The sequence below is a fragment of the Xiphophorus maculatus genome, chromosome 10 (genome assembly GCF_002775205.1).
Source record: "Xiphophorus maculatus strain JP 163 A chromosome 10, X_maculatus-5.0-male, whole genome shotgun sequence".
Classification (NCBI taxonomy): Eukaryota; Metazoa; Chordata; class Actinopteri; order Cyprinodontiformes; family Poeciliidae; genus Xiphophorus; species Xiphophorus maculatus.
Genome location: NC_036452.1, coordinates 22,819,627 through 22,843,136, shown reverse-complemented (window position 1 = coordinate 22,843,136; position 23,510 = coordinate 22,819,627). Strand labels below are relative to the sequence as shown.

At 43.2% G+C, this 23,510-nt stretch overlaps 1 protein-coding gene across 4 annotated transcripts in view; it reads right to left on the bottom strand.

Annotated features, from left to right (window-relative positions):
- The window catches only part of rara (retinoic acid receptor alpha), a 189,385-nt gene that overhangs the window by 31,388 nt on the left and 134,487 nt on the right, over nucleotides 1-23,510 (bottom strand). The window contains exon 1 of one of the 4 annotated variants that reach the window (XM_023340796.1): nucleotides 19,724-22,156. The exons of the other annotated variants lie outside the window; for them this stretch is intronic. Coding sequence (XP_023196564.1) covers nucleotides 19,724-19,901 — 178 coding nt within the window. The 5' untranslated portion in view covers nucleotides 19,902-22,156. Of the gene's footprint in view, nucleotides 1-19,723; nucleotides 22,157-23,510 lie in introns of those variants that run through there. 4 annotated transcript variants of the gene reach the window in all.

Below are 23,510 nucleotides of genomic sequence, written 5' to 3'. Positions count from 1 at the left end.
CAAGTGTGATTTTCTGCTAAAATGAATCATGCTTTTCAATTGTTTACATCATCAGTCAGACAGAAACATCCTTATCTGATATTTTCAAAGTGTGATAAAGCTCTAGCTTTACCACACTCTGGAAGCTCTAGCTTCCAGAGCGTGGTATACCTCTGGTACAATCAATCAATCAATCAATCAATCAATCAATCAAATTTTATCTGTATAGCACATTTCAGCAGCAAGGCATTTCAAAGTGCTTTACATCATTACAAACACAGAAACACAATGCAATATAGAATCAACAATCAAAACACAGCATTAAGTCAAGTTCCATCAATAAATTTGTAATTGATTACATTTCAAATACAATCCTATACAAGATGCCATCATATTAAAATAAGTCAATTTTCCTAGTCAAAGGGAAGTCTGAGCGAAGTACAAGCTATTAGTATGAGTCCTGGCTGTGTAGTGGGTGCTTTAAGCTCCACATCCTGAATCTATTTTTGATACTTTTATTTATAAGTACCACGGGAAGTCATTCTAGAGTTGCCTGACTGAAAACACTTGGACACTTGTGCATTTTAAATTGTGTATAAGGAGACATTCTGGGGACAAGGTAGAAACAGATAAACAATGTGCTAATGGCACTAAAGTTGATATCTACCACTAATCAACTGACTCAAAAATAGCTTCTGCACTTTTTCCTTGCTTACAGGAAAATACAAATTTGGTTGTTTGGACATACAATACCATACAAAACAGTGAAGAAAAATATCACAGCAAGCATCTGAGAAGAAGGTCACATACCAGTCTGTGGATAGTTCCAATCTTTGTGTGTGATGTAAAAGCTTCTTAGCCGTCTTAAGGCAACTTTTTTTTGTCTAACCATAATCAGCCTGGACTCATTTTCTTCTCATGGAAGTACATGTCAACATAACCAGAAACATATAATTCAGTCTTAGCGCGCAACAGGCCTCCAAAATATTCATCTGACAAAGTCATCAGAAAGAGGTGGGTGGTGGAGCAGAACAGCCTGCTCGGAGCACAGTAAGTCATTCAAAAACATTATTGTTGTGAGATTTAAGACAGATGATTTCAATTAGCGGAGTGATTGTGAACACATTTCTGGCCTCTGCATTCAAAAACAATCGCTGGGGAAGAAAATCCTGGAAAATGCTACTCATTCGTAAGCTAGTCTGCCAGCCCTGAAATTACACCTATACACATTAACAAGAGCCTATTCATCTTTATTGGGCTGAGTGCCACACACAGTGCCTCTCAGCGTTTGAAGGCCAAAGGACCGTCATGAATGCTTATGCTCGAGTGTTTGCTCTTCACTCACTCTAACAGAGAGGTTATCTACCCATTGACACCCACTAATCCAATCTGACTGGCAGTATTCAAAGCTCTCTGTACTTAAGCGCATATTCAACAGTTGAGGAAGCAGGATCATAAATATGGAGGGGGCAAAGGGCTATTTGCATCAGAGGGCTGAAGTGGATTTCCAATGGGGCAGCGGGAGGTGGATATTAAAAGGGGGGGGAAAAGCAGAAAACAAGGGAAAAGGAGAAAAAGGTTCATGAAGACCTGGAGAGAAGTAAGAAAAACAACAAAAAAAGAGAGGCTTGACCGAGAACGGCTTTGTCATGTTAAAACGCTCCTCTTAACGCATGTTCTCCTTTTTCTCCTCCTCCTCTGCGGATAACAATACTCAATCGCGGGGGGAATAGATTACGAGGGTTTTGATCTCCTTGGCTTCAGAGCGGGAGCGTGACAGTGGAAGTAAGGGGTGAGGTCGCTGGAGCGGCCTGTGCGTGACTTGGGCTGGCTGAGAAAGTGTGCTCAGCGAATGACCTCGTCATCGGGCCGTTTCTCTCAGTCACCCAAAAAAGGTTGGGTTTGGCCCTTTAGTCGTTTGTCAACATAGGTTAGAGATATATTAGTTATTCTTTCTCTGCTCTAAAGTCTCAGCTGGTTGAGGTGCATTCCAGAATCGCAGACAAGACAGAAAAATATAACACCCTTCATAAATTAGCCCAAAGTGCCAAAGTCGTTTTTTGGGGTCTGATTGAGAACGCAGTAGATAAACAGGACAATGTCAGGATACAGTTTAAGAGCTCCATGATCCAGGGAAGAACAGGGTCTCCAACATCCAACAAAATAAAAATGTGTTCAAAATACACACACACACAAAAAAGAAATTCTTCTGATATGAACTCAACATTTATACTATATTTTCATCGGTATTAAAATTACTATTGTTTGTGGACAACTTCATCTGCTTCAAGGCCAGTTTGAAGAAGCTGCTATAATGTCCCATCTTCTGACGTGGAAGTCTCCGTTAGACTGGAGACCAAAATTGTTTTATTTGTTACATTTTCAGCTGCTGTGCTTCGTTTCCACACTTCTCTGTGTCAAATAAGCCAAACACTTTCAGTAACCTGCTCACCCACTTTCCTGTGGTGGCGCTGTACCAAACACTGCTGAAGGAAGTGACATGAAAACCCCTGAAAAAGACACTCAGCACTACTTCCTCCTTCACAAAATGTGAACATAAATGACGTCATAGAGGTGTAGGATTTTATTTTCTATAAAACAAACTTGACACAAAGCTTCGTGCTACATACTGTCTCGAGTAAATGCACATCTCGCTCTGCAGAAGATCTTTGTGTGAGGCCATGGTTGCCGAGGAGCTATTCTAATGGCAACTGCCTGATACTGATCTGATATTTCTGATCGGATACGTTTTCACTGCAGTTCCATAAACTAAACACGGTGCTGAGCCTCAAGGCAGGCGGACTGCCCTGCTGTTCAGTCTCAGTGTGGATCCACATCAGGTTGTGAGCTGAAAGCTGCAGTCTGACTCACCTGACTGAGCGAAGCCAATATTATAAAGCCAATGAGCACAACGCCAGCTAGAAGCACCCGAGAGCCACTGGGCCAGCCTTTGCTCTCCTTACGCCGCCTAATGATGAGCCATGGCACGCTTTTTATTCAGACGTCTGATGTGAGGAGTCGTGGGGGCTCCTTAGCAGGGGGGCGTGGGCAGAGCGAGGGGCGAGAAGGTGGGCGGAGAGGAGCACAATCATTTGTCTTTGGTGTCGGTGCTTACACTAAATAAACACAGGAACAAAACTGGAGGTGTTGGTCAATGGGGACTTTCATTTTGTTTTGTGATCAGGACAAATGGCTGATGAGAGCTGGCGGGGCCATCGGGGGTTAGGGAGGGGATGTGGGATGGTACCAGGATTTAATGAAGGACATGTTTGGCTTCCTCGGGTATGAGCTCTGCTTTAACCCTCTCTCTCTGTGTGTGTGTGTATGTGCTGTCTGTGCCTCTGCAGACACTAATTTCCTGCATAGATCCCTGACCTTTCACTGTAGCCTGGGGGGAGCCATTTGATCATGACACACACACACACACCCCTACATGCACACACACACAAAGACACACACTACTTCCTGTGATATGGCTGCCTGGCAGTTTCTGAACAGGTCTGACTGAGGCAGAGTCGATCTAAAGCCCAGAAAAATGAAGGAATTACGAGCTTGAACATGCTGTAATTGTTGCACGGTGGAGTGATGTGATGGAGCGCCGTCGCCGTCATCTCTACGCCCAGACCATCCATTCCCACAGTCCAAGAACATGCGTGTGAGGTCACCTGGTGAGAGGAAGCAGCATGCATGCTGTGGTTCGCTTCAGTTTTAGGACTGCGGTGCTGCAAGGTGTTCCCCTGTCTGTTATTAATGAAGGTTTCATTTAGCTCAATGGAGGTTTTTTTTGTGTGTTTTAAATTGGTTCCTTGTTACTTTTCACTCAAGTGCTTCAGGAGGCATTGTTGAATTATTTCAAATGGTCCTGGAGTGTTTCTCATGTGAAGAGAAAACAATGGCAGGGTTGTTATTTAAGCAAATATGCAGAGTCCTGCAGCAGTATTTCTCATGTTTCGACAATCACGATGCACCCATCACCTTTTAATGTGGCAGAAAGTAGTGCAAAGCGGAAAGAAATTATAATAATTTACAAAAAACAATCTGAAAAGTGTGGCGTAAATTTCTATCCAACTCCCTCTGAGCTGCAATTTTCTTGGAGTACATCTCTACCATCTATGCGCATCCAGAGATTGTGTCTTTTCCCCAACACTGAAAGACATTTTTTATGTCTTCAAATCAAATCATTTTCGGCCAGCACTTTGCAACACATTCGAACTGCACGACATTGCAACACATTGAACACATGGCTCTATGTTGTCCAGCTAAGTCTCAAGTCTTCTGCAGCCTCTAACAGCTCCTTATCCATGTCTGACCTTTTAGCTCCATCCATGTTTCTGTCAATAGTCCACCCTGTAGCTGATAACCCCCACAGCATGATGCTGCCACTACCATGTTTCACAGTTTGGAGGTGTTCAGAGTGAGTGGTGAACATCAGCTTATGATTTTCAATAAAGGCTCTCCTTCCTGCCGTCGAGTGTGAAGATTTCTGCAGTTTACCGTTTCTTCACTCTACATTAGGTCTCATAGTGACAGTTTCCCTTCGTAGCACCAAAGAGTACCAAACTAAAACATGGACACATTTAAACATTTTCACACCATTTTAAGTGTGGCAAAACCTCAGCAGTTTTTCACTTGGCATGACTCGGAGAGTAGACGTCACCAGGGCCAAGTGTCCAGGTGAGCTTCCACCTCTCTTTGGCCTTCCCGTCCCTCTGGGGTCCATTTAATCCCAGGCCAGCTGGCTGGCTGGTTGGCTGGCTGCTGACTCTGTTCGGCAGGAGTCCTGGGCCAAATTACGGCCCTGTGGGTATGGGTTTTTCTTTTGCAACCTAGTTCCACAGTGACAGGAAGGCACAGCGCTCACAGTTAGCTCTGTCCATTAAGCTAAGTGAGAGTCGTCAATTATTAAACCCTTTCCCATGTATAATTCAAGTGTCAAGGTGCCACACACAAGTGTGCAGAGAGTTCATTACCTTGAGTTCAAAGTTGAATTAAATATTACAAACTCTGTGCAAAGTGTAGCCAGGAGGACATTTAGAAAAGACACGACAATAAACAAAAGGTGTTTTCACACCTGGTAGTCCCGTAGACTACATTTGTTCCATTTTCAGCTGGTGCAGTTCGCTTTCACAATGCAGATGAACCAAACCCTTTGAGCAACCTGTTCCTCCTCTCGCCTGTGGTGGCGCTACACCAAGAACCACTGAAGGACACAACGCTGAGCGCTACTGCCTTCTTCACAAAATCTAAATAAAAATGGAGTAGCATCAGACTTTAGTGTTCGTAGGTTTTCTCTTGTCTTTGGTAAAAAAAAAAAACACGAGTCATTTCTCCCGTTAGTTCTGGACTCCCGCCTTTGTTTTGGTTATATTTACCCAGAATGTCCTGCAATATAATCCGTTTCCTGCTTTTGGAATGCTCTCCAATCCACTTGGCATTCACATGTGCATTCGAACTGCACGACAGTTCACTTCAACTAAACTGAGACCGATGGTTTGTAGGGGGACCAGAGATCACTTATTTTTGATCTGCATCAGAGCTTGATTACGCAAACGAACCAGACTTTCTAGGCAAACAAACTAGAGTTGGATTAAAGCGGACTAAACAGGCTGGTGTGAATGCACACCAAGTCAATAATGAGTGGAGGGTGTGTGGTCCAAGAATCCGGACAAACAGGAATCCGTCATGATAAAGATCAACATAGCACCATGTCTAACAGCATGAATATTAACCCTTTCATGCATAGTGGTCACTACAGTGGACAGCTATCTAAAAGCCATTTTCTTGTGCTTCCTGTGGATTTTTATGTTATAAATGCACACAGACCACTGAAGTGGACACTAATGCATCATAAAATATACCATCAACTACTGGCCATCAGCTGCAAATGCAAGAAATTATTTTTGTTAAATACAATATGGCCGACAGACAAAAAAGCATGAGAACCGACCCGGTCCCTCCTTCTACTGTAGTCGTCTACAGTAGAAGGAGGGACCAGCTTCAACATTTGTAAGTTGAAGTCTAAAGAAGCGGTTACATGTTTTACAGTCATCTGAAGTCTGCAAGAGTTTTACTTACTCTTGCAAGTAAAAAAAATATTGTGACATCAGATAACCCCTAAGGAACAATACTACTGATGTATTTTTCAAATAACAACTTTGTATTTGGAGAAAATTACAATTGATCACATAAAAAAAAGAAAATAAAAAAAATTATTTTTACAAAAAAATTTTCCTACCTTTTTTTAGATAGATAGATAGATAGCATTTATTGTCATTGAACAGAATTCAACGAAATTTCCATTGCAGCTCCCGTGCAAAAGGTCAAATATATACAGTATAAATAAGCAAACACACAATAATAATAATAACAATATATACAACTAAATTAACTAAAGGCACTCAACCACACCAAAGAAGTAGCAGCAGGTCCAATTATGGCAAAGTACAGATAATGTGACAGTGCAAAGTGCAGAACAGTGTGGCTGTGTGGGGGTGGGGCCACACTGTTTAAGGCCACACTATGCCTTAAGAAAAAATTTTTACAAAATGGAAAAAAAATTCTGACACAAAGGATCATAATTCATGCATGAAAGGGTTAAGACCGTTCCCTAACAGAGGCCAGGAACATAGACTGGCAATTAGATAAAATACAACAGGATATAATGAGGAAATGAAGTTAGTGTAAGTGGATTACTTCAGGAATGACTTAGTGTGCAAACTGAAATGAATGTAGCATAGTTAAACATATATAAATATTGAAAAGAGAGAAGAAAAAGAAGGTTTGAGTCCAACGTGATTTTTAAATCACTCCAAATTAACAAGCTGAGCTGAACAGGGCATGTGCAGAAAGAGAGAAGAGAGGCTAGACTACCCTCCCAACACCCATCTCAGTGTAGGAGTGTGTCCTGGGGGAGCCAGCGATGTTAATACAGTTATTAAGCCTCTCCACTGAAGTCCGCTCCACCTCTTCAACCCTCAGCATCAAGGAATTCTCTCTGCCTGCCAGGCGGCGGGTGAGCTCGCATCTTCCACAATGAGATCAAACAGTCCCAAGTAGGCCAGCTCAGGGGAAGCCGCTGATGGAGCCAGGTGAGGCCGGGTGAGCCGAGCCCGCGAAGAATCCCAGCAGGCTTTAACGGAAGGGGAGGCTTTAGGTTTCAACCCTGCAGTAGCTCCTCCTTCCCTTCCTCTCTCTTTAAAGTCAGCTGACCAAGATTCCCATGCAGCTCCTCTCGCTAGTGGGGATTACAGACATGAAAGGCTTTAGCATGCGTGTATGAGAGCGTGGATTCCTTTTTTTTCTCTCTCTCTTCTCTTCCCAGCTTCAGGATGCATATGGTTGCAGAGGCTCATTAGAGGTGAGCAGTGTGGGGAGGACAAACCAAGGTGGTAAAGGGCAGAGAAAAGTGCTCATTGCAGACTTTTTTTTTTTTTTTTGGTCAGGAAAGTCCTCTCTAGGGAAGTTCTAGCTGGTTGGTGCTGGAGGCGACGGGTTTGCAGGTGCATGTCTGTAATCACCGCGTCCTGGCCAAACCATAACTCACACAGGAAAGGTTACTGCTGGAGCCAGTAGCCAGAACGAACATATTTGGAACGCTTTAATACTCTTTGCATCGGCATGAAAGCTTGACACAAAGGAAGCTGAATTTAGCAAAGCTTAAGGACCATTTTGAGTCTTTTGTCTTCTGCTACAACTACAACAACTGCTACACACTCAACTAGGGATGCAAACAATTAATCGACTTACAATTAATTGTCGATTAATGGTTTATTAGATTAAGATTAGTTCCATTTGACTAATAACATCCACTTAAACCTTTTCAGTGCTGGTCATCCTTAAGTGGAGCCAGTTGACAGAGAATAATCATGGCGGAGGCATCCCAGAACAGGAAAGTGGAACAGTTCAAAAGGAGTCAGATTTGGGATGCAAGGTGCATTTTATGCAGTACTGTTATGAAACAAACAGTAGCCAAGCTTAAACTATCACATTAATAATGGTCATTCAGCCGTGCAGCATAGCAGAGCAGTGACAACTTCACAACCAAACATTACTGATATGCTAAAAAGAAAATACACACATTGTTTATTCAACCAGTAATTTAACACAGATGAAAGAAAAACATTTTTTTGTTAAATACAACAATGTTTTTAAAATCAGCATATTAAAAAAAACTTTACTGCTATGGAAAGACAATCAGCTCTCTTGAAATAAGAGAAAACGCTGGTTTCTAAGAAGATGGCCGCTTATCAATTAATTGTTAGTAGATCGATAAGGGCAATGGACTTTAGATTAACTTATTAATTGATAATTTTGTAACTTAACCTCTAAAAATGTTGAGAGAATGAAGAATCTGGCGTAACAACAATGTGTAAAATATGACCATTATATGGGCCATCATATACCAGAGTCCATTTACTGCCATCGGCCTGCTGGCAGCTGCTGGATGAAGGCCAAGTACCTGTCAGCCGCACTAATCACATCAGTTGAGAGGCTCTCTCCGTCTCTGTTAGATCCCTTCTCCTAGCTCCTCCTTCTTTACCCCTCATATTTGCTCTCAGCTGCTTTTTTGTTCAAAAAGAGGAAAAAGGGCAAAAATCCAGAGGCCAAAAATGACATTAAATCCCCTGAAAGGCTCCACAGAGATTACTGTTTGAAAATGCCAGCCCTCCAGATGATTTTTCTCTCCCTCTCTCTCTTTCCCCCCTCTCCACTTCTCTCCCCTAACTTCACTCTCATTTTCTTTCAGCTGAGAGGTGCCGACAGCCCAGACACAATAATCCAGCTCCGCTGTGGAAGCACCACAGTGGCACAGCACTGCACCGCAAAGGTTTTTCCCACGTATGGCGCGAGGGCAAAGCCGGGTGTCCCGCTGCGGCAGAGTTGCCGAACATCACAGCTACAAGCCAAGGAGATGGCTGAGGCGTGCTGCGCCGCTTGACAGCTCTGCTTCAAATAGTTGTTATATTTTCCATTAGTCAGCTTTACGACTGAAGAAGAGACAGACGGGAGGGAAGAACGTTCGACAAAGAAAGTCAACGCTTTATATTTTATCCCCAACAAGCTGGAGTGAAGGTAGAGGGCACAGAGGACACGACAGAATGGAGACGTATGATTCACTATGGCAATCCCTGAAGGGACAAGCTGGAAGAGAAGATGATCAAATGTTGTATCAAATGTTGTATGATGATGATTGCCACTCTACAGTGCAGCCGAAAGACTAAATAAATATCAAACTTTTCAGTGTAAAAAAAAAAAGAAGTTAATTTCAGGCTTAATATGATTCTTTTAAACTGGAAGCTAAAGTTGATCAAAGTCAATCCAAATTCTGGAAAGAAATAGCTTAACACCGATTGGAAAATGCAAGGCAGATGCTAACTTTAGTTTTAGCAACTAGCGGTTAGCTAGACACGTTATTCTCCCAACTCTCGTCTGCCATACTGTCACAGTTTCAAACTACCCAGTGATGGGGGTTTCCTTGAACACTACTATAACCAAGTGTTTACAGTCAGCCTGTTGAGAAGGCTTTATTAGCTTACACAACTGGAGTGGGTAGGAACTACTTCCTTTCTTACTTCAAAATAAGGGCCTCAAACGATTGGTGTCCAAATTCAGGGACCCAGTTTACCCAGTTAACATACGGAAGGTTCTTCGTTAACTACACGGGCTGGTACTGGATGGTAAGCCTTCAGGTTTATTCCTATCCTTACCTCGCCGTTTGTGTTGTCGTCAAGCAACAGTGAAAGAACTAAAGACAAGCTTTTCAAAATAATTTTTATTGAATTATTTTATTAATTAAATTAATTGATTCTTTTTTAGAAAAGCCATACAACACAAATGTTGTAAGCTTCTAATTCACTAAAATACTTGTATTTACAACTCTAGTCTCCCGCTTTGTACGTCATTGTTGCAAGAACAAAAATTTTCCATTCTGCCCACAATGCATCTTGGTACTAGATAGAAGGATACACCAGACCTGTCTCTCAAAAAGGAGGACGCATTTAGAGGAGCTTTCGAATTTGGAAAGGCTTTGTCACATAACTGTGATGTAATCGGCCTTCGAAGGATGCAGCCCCTGAATTTGGACACACCCCACACTGTGGGGCCCGCAATGTCACGTTTATAGCACACTCTTCACATTCACAGCTCGATAATACTGACTAGTACATCACTTTAACAAGAAACATGGTATTCTAACATTGCTGGATTCTGTGTCATGAACTCCCACATCTTAGCTCTCAGCGCTGCATGCCTGCATATTTCTCAATCTCCAGGATGACAGGCCTTTTGAAAAAGAGTCAGAATAAGGAATAGACAGAGACGTTTCTGTGTCTTGTTTTACTCAAAGAGCTTGACATGTCATGTTGATGACTTTATCTTGGTTACTTTTCCAGAACACTGTCTCAGGGTATGAATGTCAGAGACTACTAGGTCATCAGCTGAACTCAACACCATGGCTCCTGGCAAACAAACATGCAGCTAAGTGGTTTTTTTAGACAATGGGATCTTCTAAAGTCCTTATGGGAACTGCTAGCTGGTGTGATATAAGCTTAATTTACAAGGATCCGTGAAAGACACTGTCTATTTAAAACTACCGGCTGCTTGATATCAGAGTGCATCCATCTTAAAATACAGTGGCTCCATTCATGAGGAAACAGGATCCAGTTGTTTCGGTATTTTCTCACCTCTCACTCGCTGTGATCAGAGCAACTCGACTACAAGGCATCTCTCATTTGCCACGACGTGCAAACATCTCACAAACGCTGTTACAGGAAACAAGTGCTCTGTAACCGGAGTCCGTCAGACTCCTTCCAAAAAAATATATGGATAATACCGTCCTATCCATCTCTACCCAGCACTACGCTCTTCATTCTCACCTCCGCAGAAACCGGTGGTAGTGTATTTCATGCCGGTCCCAGGTGGGTCTTTAAGAGTCAAATGTCAAAGGCTGGGCTGCACCAAGACACTTAATGAATATGAAATGAGTAAGGGGGACTGTGGGAAACAGAGGAGAGCGGTGTGTGAAGACAGTCATGGCTCCTCCGTCACTGGGTGGGAGTAGACTGAGTCACTGAGGGATGGGCCTGGACAAGAGGAAGAAATGACACACACCACGGATATCCAATGTTACTCAAGACCGGGCAAGGGCCGTTTACTTATATCATGGTATATCATCTCCTTAAAGTGACATGCCAGAAAAAGAGATGGAGTGATAAGAGATTTTTCTGCTGGTTTAGAGCCTAAGGGGTTGTTGGTCTGTTGTTCTGTTGCCTTCTACCGTAGGACGTTTGGTACCTGCTTCAACCAGTTTTCCGTTTCCAGCTTATCGAATGTCGAGCAGACTGAAGTGGCCCAAATGGGGGCCGGTACTAAAATTAAAAGAACATGCAAATACTTGACCACAATGAAGACATGTACATGGTTATATGATGGTGTGTTTACCAGTGCTGGTAAAATTAAGACTGCACTGCTAAAAGAGATTACTGTGTGCTCCTGGTCAGCTGGCTGAAACAAAATATTGGCAATATAAAAAAAACACAATTTCGCAATGTGGTGTTCCCATTTAATAACAAGAGAGATTTAAAAATCACATGTGGATGAGTTTGTTCACATGATAAGCCATCAAAAAATATGCCACGCCATCGTCGTCCAGCTACTTCCTGCCATCTTTCATCTTCTGATGTGTAATGAAAAAAAACAACAAAAAGTGTTTCAATTGCAGTTTTGTGATATAAACCAATGTCAATATGGCCAAACGCCCTCTTCATCCAAGCGCCAAACCTTATTGAAAAACAAGTGGTTTTTCAAAGTAAAAGACAAGTACTTCTAGCAACATGCTTGCAAAAACAAGTGCATGTGAAAATAGAATTTCAATATAGCTTCGCTGAATTGAAAAGCTTGGGCAGGTGAAGCTAAAATGAGGCCAATAGTGCAGCATATTAACAGACAAATGCTTTCCATCTTAAATGCATAATGTTCTTTTTTACAGTTTTGGCTTAATTACTGCTCTGATTGTGTTGTTCTCTCAGCAAAAAGCATGTTTTAGAGTCTGTATACCCAAGTTAACAATAATTTGATTACTAATTTAGTTTTGTTAACTGATTAAATGTGGTTTTATTCATTTTTTCAGCCATAGTGTAACAATAATATTATTCCATATTTTATTTCAGCAATTTTAGGAATAATCGTTGCTTCCATGTTTGAAATAAACACAATTTGTTCATATTACACAGTTTTGTTTGACATTTTAATAGTGTTGATAGACTAATGCTCTAAAACTGTTATATTCACCACAAAAATCTAAAAAAAAAAGTCTACTCGAGACATTGTACAAAATAGTCATTTTCCTTACACATACACCCTTAGTGTGTGTGGTAATCATGAAAATCTCCACAAAAGGTATTATGGGAAGCAACAAAAACATCTGAGCTTTGAAACCACAATGAGATCATCTGACGCTCTGAGACTCCCTTCTATCTTCGGAGATGGACTGCTAGCTTATTAAAAGCATGGCTCTAGCCAGGGGACGGGGGGGGGGGCACATTGTCCCATGTGCAGAGAACACATGGGGCTAAGTCTGAGCGATTCAGACGTCTTCTCGGCGCCCGTTTTATGTGTTGAACACAAACACGAGCAGAGTATGCTCCCGTCCCGCCTCCATTAACAGAATCGACAGACGCGGCAGCAACACGGCGCTATTTTTGCAGCCGCCAAACTGCCAGGCTCTCGTATTTTTAGCATCCTAACCTCTACCCTATTTTCATGGCTGTCCCACTCTCAGAATAGGAGCGCATTCCACCACAATGTTTTGTGTATGTGTACTACTTGAGATGTGGACAGTTGTCATCCATGTGATGTTAACACAGATCCCTAGAGGGAGAGGGGAAGTGTGAGATTTCGTGAAGTGAGCTCTGGCCTGAGAGCTGCAAAGGGTGGTTTTCCCTGCAACCAATGAAACAACACACAGGGTAATCACTCTATATATAGCAGATGTGATGGCAGGTAAGGGGCTGGGGGGTTTCTTGTAAAATATGAGGGAAAATTAGGGCAGGCGAGCTTTAAAGATTAATCATGACACCAAGCGCCCGTCTCTAGCCTGCCATGCAGACGATGCCACCGCAGAGGTGGAAACAGAGAGAGAGAGAGGAGGGGGAGATAAAGTGCGAGAGAGAAGAGAGACACTTTGAGAATGAAAATGCCCTGCAGATGAGTTCTGGGGTGATGAATGTCCATAGTTCAATACCGCACATGAATTACAGCGTGGGCTGGGGGATAAAACATGGAGACCGGGGCTGGGGAGTGCACATGTGTGGGTGTGTGTGTGAGTGTGTGTGTCAGTGAACTGTCCATGCAGAGCCCATTGCGAACAAGCCATCTGTAGAAATAAGTAAAGAAGTGATTACAACAGGCCCAGCTCAATTTCTGACAGTTGATGCTTGACTGCCCCTGTAGAGCTGAATTGATTTAAATGAAGAAGCTATGAATATTTTATAGGGATCCTCTCTCTCTCTCTTCCCTCGTTCACCTGAACATTTTTTGATCTTCTCATCCGTGTGTCTGTGGTTCTGCCTGTGTGTGTATGTGTGTGTGTCTCCCTGTGACATCAGGGAGAATGTAATTATTGATAGTGAGATTATGGCCCTATTGTCACAATGTCTGCAATCAGCTTGGCTTCTTTAAGCCTCCGTGAATCAATGACACTGCCTGAATCCGTACCGTCTGCCCCTGCTTTGTTCATCAAAGCGAGCTGTGCAGAGAACACCAGGCCTTGTTTGGGGATTTAGTGACAAATCAAGCCCGTGTACAGTAGAGCGCCTCCGGCTAATTCTCTCTCCAAACAAGACGAGGCCCGTCGCTAAACCTGAGAGCCTTTTTTGGGGGGGGGGTCCAAGGAAAACCAAATGCAGCAACCGTCCAACGAACACAACATGGGACGCGCCATCATTCAGTGATTAGGAGTCCACTTGTGCAAGTTCTGCTCGGGCCACACCCCTTTCAGTACACCTGAAAATTTCTGACAGCTTAAGGAGTCAAAAGAGATCCATGCACCTCAGTTGCCCTGGGTAACCTTGCAACATGCTACGTCTCCTGCTCTGAGGGCATCTCAATTCGGTAAAGGGTAAATTGCATTAAAAAGGGCAGTGGCAGCTTTGAACGTTGGTGGTGAGGTGCTGATTTTGGAGCGAGTGTTGGCAGATTGTGAAATGCCCCCCAGCCATTCCCATGGAAGGCAGCAGGAGAGGACTTCAAGTCCTTTCACCATTATTTTTTTCTGCCATCGACAGAAAAACATACCTGGATGACAGAACGCATTATGGATGTAGACCTGAAGGTCAAAGCCGATGTGTTCCTTTGGACAATCTGATCCCTTCCACCACTTCCTGTGTCTGAGGGTTCTATTCAATGCCGCCATTGGCTGAAAGGTTTCACCAACAAAGAAAATTGTCTGATTTTCCCTCCCCCAAAAGGAACGTCGTCTCAGGGTATTGCTGGGCTGAAGGAGAACACACTGAAGTACCAGACAATATGAGACATGATCAGACTATTATCAACCTGAAGTTTAATGGAGCATTCTATTTGGAGTCAGAAGGAGGGAAGAACTTGGGGGAAATAAATGAATAGTCTCCAAACTATTTTCTGCCGTGTGCAATGTTTTTATGATATAAAGCACTTTGACCTGCCTTGTTACTGAAATGTTTCAATATTGGCCCAAAATGTTCACATCGGTGCACCCTGAAATTTTGGTTATTTTCTGCACTGATAGAAAATATCAGTGTAAGGAAAAATTACAGATATTTTTCCTTACACTGTAAGGAAAAATTCTTATTGTTAATAATTCACAGCAAAAGCTCATGGAGGTTATTTGATCAGAGGTCATAATTTAGAAGAAATATCTGGTCCAAACAAGTACCACAGCTAGCATTACTCTATGTGCGTTTATTCTAATATTTCAGAAAATATTTAGTATCACATAGTATACATATTTTTGGCATGTTAAGAACATTTATTTGCATAATCCAAGAAAAAATACACTATACGGAATAATTTAAATGACCTTTGGCAAAATGTGGGCAACATGGGGGAAACTGACATGGAGTCAGAACTGACTGTGTTATTAGAGGTGTTTATGCTGTGCTGTGTGTTTTCTCACTTCTCAGCCCATCCCTGCCAAATAAACACAAGTGCATATAAAAACAAAGCAAAGAGGTCATCTTTGTAGTTCTTTCCAAAACCACCAGCTTACAAAAAAAAAAGTAAAAAAAAAAGAGTCCAAACCCATCAACAAGTGTTTTTAGTATGTTTTCATGCAGCCTGACAGCACAAACCGTTAGGAACACTTCAGCTGCGTCCCGTAACGCCATACCGTCTGAGAAACTCGGGAAATTTGCGTGGACTTTCTTCCGTGCAAATCACGCCAAACGGCCTCGCTCACGGACAGACTTCAAATGGATGGTGACGGTGCCCTCCAGATCAGCGCACCGACAAACAATAAAGCGCCATCTGTTTCTTCATGGGCCTCATCTCCCGCTAGGCAATAGGACTTCCGCACTTAAAATACCACATGAGTCAGATTAAGCTGCCAGTCCCCTTTTGCCTCTCAGACGCACAGCGGTCATGTCCCCCCTCCCTGCCCAGCCCTCCTGCATCCGCTCTCCACAAGACAAACTAGCAGAGAGCTCGTCTCACTCCGCTTCATCTTCTCTCTATGGAAATCCCTGGCGATCGTTTTTCTTCATCCAGCGGACAGACTGAGAGGAGGAGAAGAAAAAAAAAAAAGCGAACAAAAACCCAATGGACTGCTGAGCCCCTGATGCAATCCCCCCTTTTCGCTTCATCCCTCCTCTCATTTTTTTTTTAGAGTGTGACAGTCATGTGAACAAGGTCATGCACATTCTTTCATGCATGAGCCTCCAACTGTTGTTAGACTTCTGACAAGCAGAGGGTGAAAAATCAAGCACATTTAATCTGCAAGGTCTGAGACTTTTTCTTTTCTTTTTTAAAGAAAATGTATGCAAAGAATCGGCGCTCCCACAGTAACCAGATTACAGAAGTTAGCTAAAACGTGTGCTGACGGATAAAAGAGTAACAGCTGGAAAGAAAGCATGTTTAAGGAACTAATGGCACTGAGAATGAAGCGTCTGCACCTTCCAAATTTACGGCCAGATACCCAATGGGTCCTGAAGGCCACGATAGGCCTGGATAACCTCACTGAAGATGTGCATTCTTAGAGCCACACAGTGCTGCTGTAAAAGTCCTAATGAATAAATAGATCCAACACTGAAAGGTTGAAAAGACAGAGGACCATAAACAGGAACCGATGGGGGTAAGAGGCACCAAATGGCAACCGGTAAGAAAATATTATGAGTACAATCTGCTATCTTTAGGAGAAATAAAATGAAAGCAAATCATGTTTTTTTTTTAAGTGATGCATCAAGGAATTCAACCTTAAGAATATATCTTTTTTTTTTTTGCTAAATTCATCAATATATTTAGTGTATAGGTGCAGAAGCCAAATAGCTTCTTTAGTTATGTATGTACTTTCACAAAAATCTGTCAAAGGTTACATGGAGATAATACTGTAAGTTTCCTTTACAAAATGAAGGAATTTCCTAATGAATAGGAAATTGGCAAGAAAACAACAACAAAAAAAAACTGGCGCATTTCTTAAAGTCGTTCTAAGTTGAATAAAAACAAAGCAGCTAACATGTTCTAACCACCTCACTTGTATTTACTCGCAAACAGTAGAGAAAGAAAAAGAAAAAAAGAAAGAAAGGATAAAAATAATGAGCTAAGAAATGAAAGCTCAAATCTATAAGAAAATCAATTATTAGAAAATGAATATTGATGTTCTGGTTTTGGAAGAAAAAAAGCATGCTGGGATTTGAGTGAAAGATGTCTGCTGCTGCTGCAGCAGGAGGAGGTTGTGGCAACATTAGCAGCAAACAGCAGAAGAAGACGGTGAATGTGGCTAAAGCAGTGCTGGGAAACAGATTCTGCCAAAAATAATTGGAGCCATCTTTGACATGCTTCATGGTCATTCAGCTTCCAGAGCTTCTACCTGAAGATTGATGGAAGTAAAGTCAGGATGTAGTGAAAGAGACATATTGCATTCTTGCCTCTACTAATCTGTGGAAACTTTTAGAAAACTCCATTTAAACGGATTGGATTTACATTATTGACAAATGACCAAAAATCTCTGCTTGTGGACAAGAGGTCAAAGCTCAAGCAAAAAAAAAAAAAACTCCAAACATTCATCTCCACTGAGCCTCGGATGTTCTCTGTTTTCAAATTATGATTTGTTTTTATCGCTGATATAATAAAGTGAAAAACAATCCGACCTTCTGTCTGTGTGGTTTCCAGCTCAGCTATAGGTGTCTGAGCCGTGATGACACTAACAGATGATGTTAGTGCCCCCCCCCTAGATGTGCATTAAATCCTTTATTGCACTGTTGCAGTAAAGGGAAAGAGCCGCCTCCCCCCGCCCCGCTTGCTATCCCTCACTTGAGCAAAACAATGAGGAATTGAGGGATCAGAGGTCTCTTCCAGGGCCAAAAACCCCCACAGTCTCCCCTCAGACGAGCTCACATGGTTTGAATCAATGCCGCCGCTAGAGCCGTTTAGTGGATCGGCTCAATAAATACTATCTGGGCTCGCGTCGGATATGTGCTTTGATAGTGATTTGTCTCCTCCGGTCAGGAGGGGACGGTGGGGGCTGGAGGAGGAGGATGGGGAGGGGGGGTACTCTAATCTCATCTGACTTGGAAAAACAAGCAGTGACAGAAGACGATGGAGACGGACTCCAACGCAAACAACAACAAAAAAGAAGAAAAGAAGAAGTGTTTTAGGTGCTTTTAGTTCTTGCTGCCAAACATCAGAAATTCCTGTCTACATATCCTCTTTGTCGCATGTTCCTATAGTCTGGGGATGGGGAGGAAATTGGCCCTTAAGAGCCTGTGGAGATTCCTGTCTTCTTTCTTTTTTTTTTTTTTTTTACGCTCCTACAGCAGTGAAAGACAACAGAACTCTCCTCCATTAAGCTCTGTGTGGTGCAGCTGCTTTGAAGTAAATAATGGGACGGGCTGCTGCTAGTTTTATTGCAACAGAGAGACTATCAGCCAGGCAGATTCGTGCTTCTTGCTGGATATTGCGTGAAGGACAAAAAAGAAAAAAAAAAAACCGACGTAATGCATACCAAAAGAAAAATCACTGATCTGAGTCAATGAAATATTAAAATGCTGTTCATAGACGTGACAGAAGGCCTGGAATCGTCATATCTGGGAGAGAATAATAAATAAATGCATCAGGATTACTATTGTTATTATTATTATTAAAAAATGTAAAAAATTTGTTTTTTCCCACCTAACTGGAATATTTTGAGTTAAGAATTAAAGTGATAAAAAGAATGAGGGCCAAAAGGAAACAGAAAGGGGCCAACAATCACACAGATTAAAATTGTCCAGGTCTGAAAAAACATCAAACTGTATTTACAGAATAAATAAGTGAATATGATATGATTCACCTGCTTCCATTTTTTTTACTAGTTTCACAACTTGTATTAAATTCATCTTTCCAGTAATCAAGAGGAAAAATTTCAGGGCTTCTTATAGCCTAGCTGATTAGCAGTGCGCAGCAACAGATGGGGGAGGGGCAGAGCAGTGTTTCCCTGTGATAAAATCCCAGATTTCCCGTCTCATTCTCTGAGATCGCAGTAAAACCTTTAGAAACATGCGACGGAAAATGTCAGCGGCTTTTAAACCGGCAACTTTTTAACAGCCCACTACCTTCCACTCATGTCTGTCTGTAAGAAACGGTTTATTTAGAATAACTTGTTTTTCTGAGAGTAGGTTCAGTAAAGGATCAAATGATTTGATTTTATTAAATGATGCTCTTTGGCCTTGAGAAACTATGCAAAAGGAAGTTAAAGGCTGAAAAATAAATACAAAAGAAATGCTTAAATGTAATATTTAATGTAATATGTTAAATGTAATATTTACTAACAGAACAGCAAAGAAATGATGCAATATTTATGCTCAGCTTTACAGAGCTACTATATTAATACGTAAATATACAAAAGTTGATGTGCATGAATAATCAAAAATAAAGAAATTATTTTTGTGGTGGCCCCAAAACAGGATCCTGCTCATGGCCTCAAGACAACCTTGAGCCGGCTCTGGTGCCAATCACAAACCGACTAGAAACTACCAAACAGTGCTGTCCAGGTTGTGACAGGCTGTTGCTGCTGCTGCTCAGGGTGCAGCTCTCCAGATTACTGGAGAACCCCGGGGAGAACTCAGGCAGAAGAAGTTTGAGCTGATTAAGGCTTACATGGCCTGCAAAAACACTGGCTGTATTTAGAGCATATTTCAGGAACGAAAAAGCCTGGGATAAAGTGGCTGGGGTCAGAGCGGCAGCAAACCCTGAGGTTTCTCAGGATGAGGGAACAGAAAACTAAACACTCCGGCAGGCTGCCTGCCTTGTGAGGCAGCAAACGCAGAAAGAAATAGAAAAGTAGGTCAGATGGAGCCTATATATACACACAAGAAAAGACGCATCTTCTTTTAAACAGGCATGTGAGTATTTCACGTGGAACATAACGAAACGGAATATATTTGAATAAATAACTAAAATTCTCCAAACTTTTCCTAAAGAATGAGTTGAAGTTGCAGGGAATATAAAGAGAGAGAGAGAGAGAGAGAGAGAGAGAGAGAGAGAGAGAGAGAGAGAGAGAGGGTGAGGGGACACCTACAGTGATTGGAGCCGTTCCAGTGATGGTTCCTGATGGACGTGCTGTAAGGATGGGGCGCCCCGGGCACCAGCCCCTTCTCTGGGATCAAGCATCCTCTGCTCTGGTTGTAATAATCCATCATTAAAAACGGGTTCGGGCTGGGATTCAGTCCCACAACGTCCACGCTCTCGTACATCATACGCGGCAGAGAGGCGGCGGCGGCGGGGGAGAGGCGCTGAAAACACGGAGCGGTGCTCAGAGGTAGACTGGCTCAGATGGAGGGGAGAGCGAGGGGGGAAACGGCATCAAGATCGAGGGAAAAGTGATAGATCCAAACACAGCGGGACGATCTGGACATCTGGCATCTTCCTGCAGGAACCGCGACAGCAGCAGCAAAATGAAAAAAATAAAATAAAAAGACATCAACCTCGTTTGAGAAGAAGATTTTAAAAAGCAGTCCGCATTGTGTCCGTCGGAGCAGCACCAAGAAAAAGAAAGAAAGAAAGAAAGAAAAACACACACACACACAATACGCCAAACCGAACCGAGGGAAGTTCAGCAGAAATAGATCTGTCCTGTCCTGTCCGGTCCGGTCCTCTCAGGTCGGCCTCGATCGGAGTCGGAGCAACATTTAAACAAGGCTCCGTCCGCGTTGCGAACCGCAATTAAATCCCAGACAGCAGAGCAGGAATAAATCCGATCCGGGACAGAGGCGTTAAGATTCCGCGGAGTTGCGCTCCGTCGTCCGGCTGGGTTCCGCTCGGTTGTCCCGTTAGCGCCCGAGCCGCCGCGGCTGGACTCCTTGTCAGCTTCCCCCTCCACCGCCAGCCACCGCCGTCCCCTCCTCTCCTGTGCAGCAACCCGGCGGCTTCCTTTCGCTCTCACTCAGACTCCCGGCTGCACCGCCTGCTTCGTGTTTGCAGAGAGAGAAATTGTTCCCACAGCAAGACGAGCGGCGATCATATTGTGCAGAAATGTGACAAGGCGCAGCAGCTGAGCTGAGGGGATCTGGCTCCACCTCCAGCGGGCTCCGGCCTTTTTCACCCCCCTACCACCACCACCACCACCACCTCCTCCGTGTCTTTCATGCAGCCGCTCCGCCCATATTTAACCCTTTCAGGGACGTGACAATGGATGTCCCTTTCTGCAACGCAGGGCCTGAATGAGGCAGAGCGGGGCCCTCCCTCTACCCAGCAGCGGGGGCTTTAAATAGGAACGGCTTTCATGACATGATTGAGTTATATAAGCGCAGTAATTAGTCTTTCATATCTTTCCACGGGAGTTTATGGGTATAATGAAAGCTGCAGCAGAATGCATCTCTCTGATGTTTTTTTTTCTCCCTGTTAGTTCCTCACTCCTTACCATCTTCAATCAGTCCCTCAACCTGTTTTTTTTTCTTTTTTTTTTCCTCCTTCCAACCCCAACACTCTTGTCTCCCTAATTTGCCTAATGCTATGCTGCTGAACTTTAGCTGAACCCAGGGAAGAAGGCGAGCCTCACCTCCCGGTGACCCGCTGGTTTGACTCGGGCTTCGCCTCTCCGGCTCGCTCCACGTCTCACATTATTCAAGGTTTCCCACCTTGTTGTACACCCCGAGTAACGGCGCCGCGCTCACTCCTCGAGCGCTGGCCCCGCGGACGGAGGACGCCGACAAACGAAAGTGGCGAAGTCACCCGGTGGCAGAGAGGCAGGCGAGTTTCTCACAGCCTGCTTACAGCTGGAAGAAAGTCCAGGAAGTTGTTTACAGGTTTCTTTCTTGTTGTTGTTCTTCAAACCTTTACTGTGCAGCATTCCATGCATCGCTGCAGAGACTCGTCATGCGAGCGTGCAGCGGTGTCAGGCTCGCGACCGGATTCTGGGCCAAAGCTAGAACTAGAACAACGCAGCCGGAAAGCACAACAAACGTCATCGGTGGAAGAGAAGAAGAAGCAGAGATGATCCTGACACCAAGAAGGAACGTCTCTAACTTTTACACACTCAAAATCAGAGCTTCTTAGGACTTCTATAGAATCTGGTGGGGGAAAAAAAGAATAAATTATGCACTTCAGTTTATGGAGAGAAATCTAATTAAAAATCAACCAGAAAATTCTGATTTGTGCGACTGGATGAGCCCTCATCCAGTCTATGTTACATATTTTTTTCTAAAAAAATATGTAACTTCTGACATGTTTACATGTTTAATTACTTAGGGTATGTTTTTCAGATGCACTACGTTGGGGCGCAGTTGCTACCAATCACAGGTTTTGACTGATGCTATTGTTATTACTTCATATGCATATGTTGTTTGTTGCTGTGGTTGCTCTGTTTAGTTCTCTCTTTCTTTCAGACTTCTAGGGTGTTGACTTGTGTCCTCTTTATGCTTCCTTCTCTCTTCTACCCTTATCTCCCTCTTTCCCTTTAGACCTTTGCCCCACCATTCTATCTTTCTCTGCGTCCATTACATTTGAAATAAACCTCTAATAATAGCAAAGCAACCTCTAATAAAGTTTCACATCAAGTAGCGCGTCATGGCTAAATCTGTAATGCTCCACTTATGAAAGTAAATCTGTTGGGCCTTAAATTGACATAACAGTCCTCAGTGCCATACTGCCACACAAGACGCATTAAAAAAAGTCTGTAGAATGCGTAGCTGCATCAGATGACGTTAGGCGGACGCAGCCTGGACTGCCTGACAGGCGACAAGATGTTCCACGTTGAAGAATCTCGGCACGGATGAAGGCTTTTCAGAATAGCTTTGGCTGAACAAACTGTAACAGAGTGACCTTTTCAAATGTCTGCTTCATTATGGGTTCGGACACAAAGCCGACGGACTTGTGTTGTAAATGACGCCGCTGACGGAACAGCCCTCCTCCTCCGGTGATCCTACACCTGAGCCACAAGCCACAGCTGGGTCTGCCCAAGCCAGCTTTTGAAAAAGATGATCAGAATGGAGACTAGCAGGAGGGAGGAGCGGGAGGGTGGTTGGAGGGGGTTCCCTGCTCCACCCCCAGCTGACTGTGACACTTATTTAATGCAGATCCCGCTGTGTTTACCCTGCCTGATAAGAGGCGATGTGCAGACCCGGGCCGCGGCGACCCCTCGCCTGCATTGATAGCCACGCATTCCTCGACAGGATTAGCCAGATGAGTAATGGCTGTCAGAAAATGCTAATTTTCCAGGCTCTGTTTTCTTCTCCGAAGGGGATGGCATTCATTCTGGAGTGATACCCTGTGATTGCAGAGGACAAGCTGACAGATAACAGGCTGTTGATCATTACTTAATTAGGGAGGGAGGTCTTTTCCCTCCAACCTTTAACAGACATCTCAGAGAGAGAGAGAGATTTACAGCATTCTCCACTATTATTGGCATGCCTTGTAGAATGTGCACGAAAGCCTTAAGATGAATCGATCTTATGAATATGGCACACTTTGCTGCAGTGAGCCTTTCTTTACCATTCACCTCAATTTGCAGATCTTGAGCCCTCATCCAGTCTATGTTTCTTTAGTTTTTTTCATTCTTGCTCTGACTGTAGAAAAATAAACATTTTAGGCAAGTAGTGATCTGACTGTTGAAGATCAACACACAGGTGGGTTGGCTGAATGGAGTGTTGCGCCATCTTTCCCAATCTGAAGAATGTTTGTGACAAATTAAGAATCAACCATGTGTATACCCCAACAGAACTGGATGGATTGCTAATCTTTTTCGGAGCGTTTGGAATTACTTGTTCCAATGACTGTGGAAGAAGTGATTTCTATAAAAATCTAATCGAAATTTGCGCTTTTTTTCAGTGCAAGATAAATTATTTTAGGTGGAGGAGGGCAGCTTGATC